This window comes from Suricata suricatta, chromosome 6, assembly GCF_006229205.1.
Source record: "Suricata suricatta isolate VVHF042 chromosome 6, meerkat_22Aug2017_6uvM2_HiC, whole genome shotgun sequence".
In the NCBI taxonomy this organism is placed as follows: domain Eukaryota; kingdom Metazoa; phylum Chordata; class Mammalia; order Carnivora; family Herpestidae; genus Suricata; species Suricata suricatta.
This window is the reverse complement of record NC_043705.1, coordinates 23,910,882-23,922,232: the sequence shown is the minus strand read 5'-3', so window position 1 is coordinate 23,922,232 and position 11,351 is coordinate 23,910,882. Positions and strand designations below refer to the sequence as shown.

At 45.7% G+C, this 11,351-nt stretch overlaps 1 protein-coding gene across 2 annotated transcripts in view; it reads right to left on the bottom strand.

The window, feature by feature from the left end:
* Nucleotides 1-8,863: 8,863 nt before the first annotated feature.
* RAD50 (RAD50 double strand break repair protein) overlaps nucleotides 8,864-11,351 on the bottom strand; it is a 79,891-nt gene continuing 77,403 nt past the window's right edge. For both annotated transcript variants that reach the window (XM_029941882.1, XM_029941881.1), the window contains exons 24-25: nucleotides 10,373-10,506; nucleotides 8,864-9,072 (exon numbers count right to left, since the gene is read on the bottom strand). In XM_029941882.1, coding sequence (XP_029797742.1) covers nucleotides 8,886-9,072; nucleotides 10,373-10,506 — 321 coding nt within the window. In that variant the 3' untranslated portion in view covers nucleotides 8,864-8,885. The remainder of the gene's footprint in view (nucleotides 9,073-10,372; nucleotides 10,507-11,351) is intronic.

Sequence of the window (11,351 nt, the reverse complement as noted above, 5' to 3'; positions counted from 1 at the left end):
TACATATAAGTAAAAACAATCAAATATGTTATTGCTTTTACACCAAATTGTTAGATGAAGAGTAAGAACAGTAAGTGTTTTTGTTTTGCCTTCTCTATTCCTTCTCCATTGTTCTTCCTTTCTTTATATAGATCTGAATTTTGTCATTTTTCTTCTCTTTTAAGAATTTTTTTATTAACATTTCTTGCCTGGCAGGTGTACTAGAAACAGATTGCCTCAAATTTTTTTTTCTGTTTGAGAAATTCTTTATTTCTCCTTCAGTTTTGAAGTATAATTTTACAAGGTGCAGAATTTTATGTTCATGAGGTTTTTTTCCTCTCAACATTTAAAATATTTCACTTTGCTATCTTCTTGCTTGCCTGGTTTTAAAGAGAAGGTGTAATTCTTATCTTTCCTTTTCTATAGGTGATGTATTTTATTTTCCCCTCTGACATGTTAGGATTTTTTCTTAATTTTTGATTTTCTGAAATTTGAAAATGGTATGTCTACGTGCATCGGGACGGGGGCGCTGTCCTCAGAGCTCCCTGGATCTGTGGTTTGCGGTCTGACGGTAATCTGAAGAAGTTTCAGACATATTGTTTCCAGCATTTTTTCTGTTCCCTTCCCTCTTTCCTCTGCTCTTGGAATTCTGATCATGCTTATGTTATACTTTTGGTATCCGTCCCACATTTCTTGGATATTTTGCTTTTGTTTTTTCCCCCTAGTCTTTTATTCTCTTTGCTTTTCAGTTTTGGTGGTTTCTGTTGAGAAGTCTTCAAACTCAGAGATTCTTTCCTCAGCTGTGTCAAATCTATCTCATCAAAGATAATTTTCTTTCTTTCTTTTTTTTTTTTAGTGTTTTTGAGCTCTAGCATTTCCTTCATTGTTTTTTCTTAGAATGTAAATCTCTCGGGGTGCCTGGGGTGCCTCAGTTAAGCGTCCAACTTTGACTCAGGTCATGATCTCACTGTTTTTGAGTTTGAGCCCCACGTCTGGCCCTGTGCAGACAGCTTAGAGCCTAGAGCCTGCTTCGGATTCTGTGTCTCTCTCTGCTTCTTCTTGCTTATGCTCTGTCTCTGTCTCTCAAAAATAAATAAACTTAAAAAAAAAAGAATGTCTATCTCTGTTTATGTTGCCTATCCATTATTGTGCACTGTCTACTTCCTCTATGAGAACGCTTAGCATCCAAAATCGTAGTTGTTTTAAACTTCTAGTCTGACCATCTCAATATCCCTGCCCTACCTCAGTGTGGTTAATGCCTGCTGTCTCATCTGTGTTTTGTGACAGGAGGGAAGTATTCTCATTGGGCCCGTTTGTGGCAGGATTTCGTTAGTTAGTGCGCACCTGTGTACTGTGAACTTCACACATGCTTCTCAGCCCCCCTGGACCTTCCATGGGACAGGACGGCTAGCGTGGGCAGAAATTAGGTGTTTCCCTTCTTCCACTTGGAGGGCCAGAGCCAACTGGGGCTGGGAGTTTCTCTCCCCGCCTCCCCTCACCCCCCGGGCCAGTTAGGCCCAGATAAAACTCCAGCAGGTTAGACTTTGATTAAACAGTTTCCCTTGAGAGCAGCCGTTATGAAGAAGAAACAGTGCTCTGGTGTATTTCAAATTGTTTCATTTCCCTTCCCCCCGCCGGCAGCACAAGGGGGCTGCGCTCCTGTGTTCACTGAGGAACCGGTGAGCTGCCGGGGGCGCGGCTCAGAGGCGTCCTGGGCCTGATGACCGAGGCGGTCACGGGTTTACCTCTCAGGCTTGTCTATGATGAGCCTCCAGCAACTCATCAGTTAGAGTTCAAGTTTCTCTACCTCAACACTGGCTCCTGCAGAATATTTTGATTTTTACTTCTCATTTTGACATCCCATTCACACGGTTCAAAAATCAAAACTGTATATATGCAAAAATTGAGTGGGATGCCTCAACCCCACTCACAAATCATCCCTCTTATTAGGTTTTCAGTGTATCCTTTCTGAGTTTATGTAAACATAAGAAGGTATGAACATACGCTTTTATTTTTTTCTCATTCGTGCATATGATGCAGCAACCTATATATACCTTTCACAACTTGCTTTTTCTCACATACCTTTATTTTCTTATTTATTTGCTTATTTTAGAGATTGAGAGTGTGTGACCGAGGGAGAGGGGCAGAGGGAAGAAGAGAGAATCCCAAACAGGCTCCAGGCTCAGTGCGGACCCTGACGGGAGGCTTGATCCCATGACCCTGAGATCACGGCCTGAGCTGAAATCAGGAGTTGGAAGCTCAACTGACTGAGCCATTCAGGCGCCTCTGTGACATATCTTTATAAGAAGAGATTTCTATATTCACACTTAGAATCTTGGAACATTTTTTAAAACTATTTTTATGATACTTTTCTCTACATTCTTTCTCTTCTTTCTTACTGGAACTACCATTTTTTTAAATTAGATACCTCCTGGAGTAGCACTCTTATTTTATTTTCCCTGTTATTTTCTATTAAAAATTTTGTCTTCTCTAAGACAAGATTATATTCCTTCCCAAGGTTACTATATTCTCTGAATATGATTGTGTGTCTAATAGCACCATGTTTTTGCTTCATTGATGGGAGACCTTAGCAATCTGAGAACTTTTAAGTTTCCCTCCTCACATGTAGTCTTTATTTCCTTCACATTTTTTTAAATTTAATTTGATCTTTTTCTTCCATGTCATAGGCTTTCCCTGGATGTCAGGTGATTCTGGATTCCCTGCTCATATTGAGGAGTGGGGGAGTTATAGCAGATTGGAAACCTTGAGAGAGAGAGAGAGAGAGAACGTGTGCGTGTGCGTGTGCGCCTGTGTGTGTGTGACATTTGTAAAATTCATGCCTCTATCAGTGGATGTATAGGTTGCTTTCATGTCTTGGCTACTGTAAATAATGCTGCAGTGAACAGTGGGGTGCAAATATCTTTTTGATACTTTGCTTGACTTTCTGTGTTTGTTTCCCTCAGTCACGTGGAACAGCTCCTTGTCCTGTACTTGAAGGAAGGGCCCTGTGTATGTCATCCCCAGTGTCTGTCCTGAGGGGACAGCTGAGGTTGAAGTAGGCACAGGCGTGGGTGGCCCCAAGGCTGTCCACACAGAGGTACCCTGACAGGACAGCTGTAGCTGACATGGGTGCAAGCCACGGGGTCCTGGGGGCTGCAGGTAGGGGGCATCCTGAGGGGGTGGCTGCAGTGGAGGTGGCTGCCAGCTGGGGGGTGCTCCGCACAGCAGGTGCTGCCGCAGGTCGTCAGTAGCCGAGGCAGCGTGGGATCCGCGAGCCCGGCCAGCGCGTCACCCCGGCAAGACGGCCACAACTGTAGTGCGTGCCGGGCAGAGTGTCCTGCCCTGTGCCGTGCGGGGGCCACCGCGGGCGTGGTTTGGGCTGGTGTGGGATAGAGGCCCAGGGCTCATAGGGGAAGCAGGCTGGGTATGGTGCCCAGACCCTGCTCCCGTCCACCTCACCAAGGTGCGAGCTGGGCCCTCTGAGCCAGAGAGCTCCCCTGCCCTTTGGAGAAGTTCTGGGACTTGATATTTTATATTCTAGTTACTCTTTTAATTAATGAATGTTTATTTGTTTTGAGAGAGGGAGAGCGCAAACAGGGGTGAGGTGGGGGGGGGGGGGGGGGGGGGGCAGAATCCCAAGCAGATTCTACACTCAGGGCATAGCCTGATGCTGGGCTCCATCTCACAGCTGTGAGATCATGACCTCAGCTGAAGTCAGGCACTGGATTCTTTTTTTGTTTGTTTTATTTATTTTTGATACAGAGAGAGACAGAGCATGAGAGGGGGAGGGGCAGAGAGAGAAGGAGACACAGAACCAGAAGCAGGCTCCAGGCTCTGAGCTAGCTGTCAGCACAGAGCCTGATGCTGGGCCCGAACCCACGAACATGAGATCTGACCTGAGCTGAAGTCGGAGGCTCAACCAACTGAGCCACCCAGGCGCCCCAGGCACTGGATTCTTAACTGGCTGAGCCACCCAGGTGCCCCATCTAATTGCTATTTTAAATCAAGGGCGTTTTTCTGAAGCGCAGAGCAGCTGAATCTGCTGGAGCTCTCTCCAGGCTGTCCCTCCCCCTGCGCTTCAAAGAGTCAGGGGTGAGGTTTCACTTCTGTTGGGCAGAAGCCGTTCCTTCAGGCCTTGGTTGGTTTTCGAGAGGAACCGTCTACAAACAGGTTCTGGAGGGGTGTGGGAGAGCCGCCAGCGCCCTGCCTCTTTATGAGCTCCCCGTGTGCTCCCGCCCTCTTCTGTCTGCGGCCGTTGTCTGGATCTTGTCAACAGGTATGAATTTGGAGCGTCTGTGGAGGAGGGGGTTCAGGGCCTTCCTACGTCGTCACCTTGGCCCTGCAGCCTCCTTTCCTGGACTAGCTCTGTAGAGCTGGATTTTCTGTCATGTGTGGTCACTACTTCTCAGCTTGGTAGTAAGTAAATGGTTGGACAGAGATTTCATTTAATGCCTTGAACAAAAAAGTTTCCAGGCCTTTGTCAAAAGACTGTGCATGTGTCTGTGTGACGGGGAGAATTGGTTCTGTCGTGTCCAACGGGCTCCAGCAGGCCGTTTGCACCCAGGCCTTAGCCTGAACAGGTTGCCTGAGTGGAGTTTCAAGGTCAGAGCTTAGGGTCTTCCCAGATCTTCGTGGGCGTTCACAGAGCCGTGGTCAGACATGAACTTGTAGACTCCCAGGAATGTGTGGTGGCTTGTCCGGGTCCCCACAGACATCTCCTTCTCTACGTTTGTAGGTGTTGAGGTCACCATGTGGCTGGCCCTGCTGAGTCGCGCCACCCCACGCCGCTGTGGCGCCTGTCGTGCAGGGTGTCTGCAGGGAAGCGGAGTCTCGGCCAGTCAAGTTCAGCCCCGAGGAGGGAGGTTTTCACCAAGACTGCTCAGCGGTCCTCTGGGGCAAAAGGGTTTGGAGACCCCAGTGCATCTGGCCCTTCCAGTCACTGCCGGTTTTCACAGGCACTGCCTTTCCGGGCTTCTGGTTTTCAAAGCTACCGCAGAGACTGGTTGTGGGGGGCTGTGGGGGTGTGGGACAAAGCCACCAGCTTTTCTCAGAGATCGTTCTCCTTGAATAAACACTCCTTGGCTTATTGCAGCCACTAATTTCCAAAGTGCTGTTGTTCTCATGGCTCTTAGGGAGGAGCAGAGCTGGGCAGTCCTTATGGTTCCCCTCTTGCCCTCCTTGACTTCGCTGAAGGAAGTAGAAATCCTCTATATGCTAAAACTGTAAATTTGCAGATACTTTGGATTCAGCCCAAGCCTTCAGGGTTCTTTTTATAGCCTTGCCCATTTCCTGGGGATACACGACCATATTTCCCTAACAGTCAGCAATTCAGCTCCTAGCATTCACAATATATGTGTGTGTGTCTGATTTGTGGATGTAAAGTGGCTTCAGAGCTGCTGAGGGCCCCGTCCCTGCAACACACTGAGCGGGTTTCCTCTTTCAAAGATGACGGACCGGTGTGTCGAGAACAGAGTGCCGTGGGCACGACCGACCAGTGAAAACAGGGAGCCCCTCAGAGGACTCAGGCTGGAGACGATGGCTGGGCCAGGCAGCCGTGGCTTGGAAGGTAGGCCAGGGTTGGATTCTGGCTACATTTTGCAAGTTGAGCCCAGAGTACTAAACTGATGGGTTAGATGTGGGATGTGAGATAAAATACGAAGGATGACGCCAAGATTTTTGCCTGAGCAATGGAAAGCCTTAACTGAAAGCCTATGGGAGGTGGTTTTGGGGGAAAGGCTGCCTTTGGTCATTTTAAAGTTCAGATTTCTGTTAGATATTAAAGGACAGCTAGATGCCCAGGAGGCAGCTGATTCTGAGTCAGGAGCTTAGACAAGATCTGGACTGGACACACTTTTGAGAAGTCCGCATCTGGAGGGGTGTGGGAGAGCCGCCAGCGCCCTGCCTCTTTATGAGCTCCCCGTGTGCTCCCGCCCTCTTCTGTCTGCGGCCGTTGTCTGGATCTTGTCAAAAGGCTTTTCTTTCCTACTTTTTGTTATTTTTAAACTGTGAAACGCAGCTCTGTGGAAGGTGCTCATGGCAAGCCAGTAGCTCACCTGCCCTGGAGTGGCTGGTGTGAGGGAGACCAGAGAGGAGAGTTATCGTGTAGAATGACTTTCACTATCATTAACGGAATCACTATCTCTTGGCTCAATGGAATCTTCTTCTTTTCGTGAACTTTAACAAGGAACCTATCCAATGACACTTGGTTTTGCTTCGTTGTGAGGATTTCCCGGAAATGTGACTGCGTTGTGGTGAAACACATGCATCGCTCACACTGCTGTAGCCTTATTTGGGTGGTGCTGTTTTTTCTACAAAATGTTGCACTGTTTCCCATACTTTACACATCACCCTACTTTCATTTGAAGTGAGGGATTCCTGTGCCTTTTTTCTTCCTCCTCTGTAGACAAGATGCAGATGTAGACTTTTTATAAAATCTTGGAATTTCGGCCACTCACATACCTCGTTTGTACTTCTCGATTATTTCCTTCTTAAATTCCATTGTAATCGTCTCCTTTCAACCTTCTGCATGGGGGCCATTGTATATGCTCGCATAGCTGTGACTACAGTATGGTATTAATGTACTCATCATACACTGTATTTCATGAAACTGGCAGTAAGGCATCAGAGGAAAGGGTCTTTGTCTGCAGGCAGCCTGACCCAGAATGAAGCAAAGCAGTCCGAAGCTCACTCTCACATGGAAAAGCAAAGGACTGTCCATAGGTGCTCTGAAGTGACAAAAAATACACTAGTGCCAGTTGTGGGCACCTTCCAACATTCTGAACGATCACTCAAACATCACAGCCTAACACCAAATATCTGAGGATGGGAGACGTTCACCCACAGTGCCTCAGAAAGAAAGGAGAGAGAATTATTGGCTCAGTTGTGATTATGTGATGTTTGGCATCTCACATACTCATATTGAAAGACATTGCTCACTTACCAAGTTAAAATTTATTAGAAATGTTTCTCTACTGAACACTCACAGAACAACAGGTTAGTTGCAATCCAAGGTTTTATTGCATGTAATTGTGTGCCAGGCAGTCTAAGTAGTTCTGAGCAATAAGTGGTTCTGGGCATGTACTCCTCTTAACAACCCCCAGTAGAGGTGCCATCTTACCCACTTGAAAGAGAAGAGGTCAGAGGTAAGAGAGAGTAAGTGACTTGCTCAAGGCCCCAGAACTAGGGAGCAGTGGTGTTTGGGGCCCTGGCTCCTCTCCCTCATCGCCACCCTGGGGCGCCTCCTCATCCCATGTGTGGAGGAGGGGCTGCTTAATGGAGGATGATCCCAAGGCAGCAACGAGGAGTAGGAAGGGCACCTCCACAGATACAAGGAGAGTGGGGAAGCGGCCACCGTCAGAAGGAATGGGAAGCAGAAATGGAAAATCTTTCAATTTGTAGGTAACTGTTTCTTGGCCTTTATTCATCTTGAATTGCCTTTGTCATTCCATGTTGCAGCGGCTAGAGCTTTCAAGAACATTTTGATAGAAGATAACACTGTTTTGTTTGGTAGGAAATGCTTCTTTTGCTCTTAAGATGACTTTAATTTTGATGACACAAATACCATTAAGAAGATGGTAGTTTTAGGAATTTTGCTAAAGCTGAGATGTTAAATTTTATTAAAAAAAATTGGTCCATGTTTGGTGTCTATCAGAAATTTTACCCTTTGGCTTTATTATGGTGATGATTTATGAACAGATTTATCACTTTTTGAAATATTCTTGCATTCATGGGATAAAAACATCTTGATTATTGTGCATGTTTAATATATGGCTGGAATTAAAATGCTTTTATTTACATAAAAGTTCCTGGATCTTTGCTCTGAGAATGGTTAGTTTTTTCCCATGGTACCTTGGTGGAGCTCATGCTAGTGTGGTCAGTAGGGTAATTTTAGTTTTTCAAAGAGAGTTAGGATGACTGAAACTTGTCAGTCAGTGGACAGGAAGCAGATGGCTGGAGAGGTGGTTATGCTCCTTGGCCCTTTGATCCAGGGATTGGGTGAGGGTTCTTCTTGTAAATAACAGAACACAAAATGATTTAACTTTTTTCAGTTCTCCCAAAATATGTGATTACATTTGACCCTTGAACAATGAATGCAGGAGTTAAGGTAGCCAACCCCTCAGCACAATCAAAAACCTGTGTGTGACTTTTGACTACCTCAAAACTTGGCTACTGATGCCGTAATCCTGACTGGAAGCCTTACTGATGATGTAAATAGTTGATAAACACCTATCCCATTTATATATGTGTCATATACAGGATTCATAAAATGAAGTAAGCTAGAGGAAAGAAAATACTAAGAAAATTGTAAGAAAAAGAAAATACATTTACAGTACTTTGGCAGCAAAAACCCCCACATATAAGTGGACCTGTGCATTTCAAACCCATGTTGTTCAAGGGTCAACTGTAAGATCACTTGAGGAATACAGAAATGGATTATCATGGACATTCATTACCAAAGCAGTGAGAACCTACTTCTCAAAAGTGCTTTGAAAAGTGAAAGGTAACACAGCTTCAGGAAGTACCAGGAATCATTCGTGCTGCAAAGAAAACAGAGTAGCTGAGTCCAACCGTGCTGCTACAGAGCCCCCAGGCCTGCCAGGGAGGCGAGGCTGCCTAGAGGGGGAGGAAATAAACAGCTGTCTGAGGACTTGCTTCCAAGGCAAAATCTTGATTATTAAAAAAATTTTAAATATTTTTACTTATTTTTGAGAGAGAGAGAGAGAGAGAATGAGAGAGAGAATGAATATGAGTTGGGGAGGGGCAGAGAGAGACAGAAGGAGACAGAGAATCCCATCAGCATAGAGCCTGACTTGGGGCTCAAACTCATGACCGTGAGATCATGACGTGAGCAGGAGTTGGAGTTTAACCGACTGAGCCACCCAGGTGCTCCAAAATCTTGACTATTTTTAATGAACGTAAGAACCCAGAGAGCTAACACTACATTTCACAATCTCTGAGCACTGATCAATGTTCTTCTTGATCCTGTAGAATTTGTCCACATACTCAGAACGCCCCAAGAGCTCCACAAAATCCTCGTCGTGAGTGATTACCAGAAGCTGGAAGTTACGCTGCTGCGAGCGACTCTTGATTATCCTGAAACAATATATTTAGAACATCTCGTTACTGAAGAGCACAAATAATTCTTTCCTTTATATGAAAAAGACACTGAGAACCTTGTCAGACACAGGACAGCCCTGCAGGAAACTGGAGAAGGAGAGCTGGACCCAGGCCCTGAGCCCAGCCAGGTAGGAGTCCCCTGCTTATCCAGACAGCAAGGGTGAAGGAGTGACTCTTCCTCTAGATCTGACTTAGGGATGGATGAAAATACATGATCTAGTTTCTTCCAGAACACAAAGTTGTTCTTACTAAAACAGGCAGAAACGTTTTACTAAATTTTCCTTGATATCTGAGGTGCTCAACTTTAGGAGTCTGACTTATTCCTTTGGGGTTTTCCTGACCTGTTACTAATTATCTCTGGAAGAAAAAAAAAAGACCAACTACAAGCAAGGGAAATTACATATGCAAGCCCCACTGCCTTCTTAGGAGCTGGGTCTACTTAGAATTCTGCCACCACCAGTCACTAGATGCATCATTGGTATGACACACAGGAGGCCTGAGTGGGTGTACTGGGAACATTTTTGCTCATTATATGCTGAGGTAACTAGCTACCAGACCGACATCAGACTTTTCAACTAACCATTTGTTTACCCCTTACCCGTGGCTGGATGCACTGAGCTTTCAAAAGTATTAGCCCTTATGCGCGGGTCATGCAGGACTACTGAGAGGGGGCTGAGAAAGGTGCCCCATTCCTGCTAGTATCTCTGTCAGAAAGAATCTTGAGCCAGAGTGCCCACCCGTGACAGCTTCTTGAGTTTGGGAAAAGTATGTTTCCTCTGCCAGCACGGGAAGGGCTGCCCATCCCTGGGGTCTGTACTCACCACATGTCAAGGTGGCAAAAGCTGTGTGCGATTTTACTTTTTAGTACGTAACCACTGTTACACTTTTTGAATAGGAGCTTTCATTCCTCATAAAGCTGGGGAGATGGGCCAAAACCAACTATTACCACCTAGAAATGTTTTAGTAGGGCACGCTAGCTCCCCTACATGCCGTGTGGGCACCTGTGGTGGGTTTAGAGAGCAAGCAAACCAAGCCAGGAAACCCTTCAGCATGCCTGGGGAGACTGCAGGGTGTGTCTGGGGCTGCTGTTCACCACCTCGCTCTTTTTAAGCATCTGAAGACTCACTATGAAAAGTAAAGCCTAACGTCTGGCTTTACTAACCAGCTTCCCCAAGGAGGGCACAGGCAGGAGGGTTTTCATCACAAAACTTTGTTACTTTAAAACCTGTAATGTATACATTACTATCCTAACTTGCCCCAAATTTGAGATACTTACTCAACGAGAGCATGTGCAAGAGATTCAATATTTTCTCTGTCAAGATTTGTTGTTGGCTCATCCAAGGCAAGAATGCCACAGTTCAAGCAGAATGTTTCAGCCAGGGCCAGGCGAATGATGAGTGAGGCTAGAACCTGGAAGGAAGCACCAGAGCTGAGCTGGACTGCACAGACTTTTTCCTCATCCGCCTTAGGAAAGCACGCAGACCTGGCTGAACGTCTTTATGTGGGAAAGGGAGCAATGTCATCAGGTCAGTGACTTCAGGTAAATTGTTTTCATTTGGGAGAGCCAGGCACTGTGACCAGACTCTTACACCCTTCCAGAAAGTGAACCATCGTGTGTGTTTTATCTCAGCATGTCATTTGCATTACCATTTATCTGTAACTAAGAAATTTAGTAATTGTTTAACAACCTTAAAAAAAAAATCAAGGCCTATTTTATTTTCCTGCTCATGAGACTGTTATAAAAAGAAGACACATGACATCTTTCAGTCTTACACACTCCTTTTCTGAGTTAGCTTTAAATGTGTATGTTCTCTGGCCCCAGAGGGATGCCAGGAATTTTGCTCTAACCTACAGTTAAATGTCTGTGTTTATAACTCTGAGGGAGCCAAGACTGAAAGAATATTCCCAGGTCAGTGTATCAGGAATACAGAAGTTTGGTTTTATTGAAGCTTAACTAGAGGACATCTAAGGAACTGAAACTCTGAGGCACTTTCCTAGTTAATAGAAACCTAATACTAAAACCCTCAGCGGGCATACAAGACACAGAGTTAAGAATGAGAGATTACTCTAGGAAGTATCAACTACTTTTGCTTGAGCTGTCCATACCCCTCCCCCTGAATCTATGAATAAAGGAGCATCAGTGAGTGAGGTGTGATTTCAGAGCAGGCTAGAAGACTGCAGGAGCCAGGATCATGGCTTGGCGCTTTGGGGAAGACACTTTCTTCCTGTATTTGAACCCTAATGCAGCCCCCTAC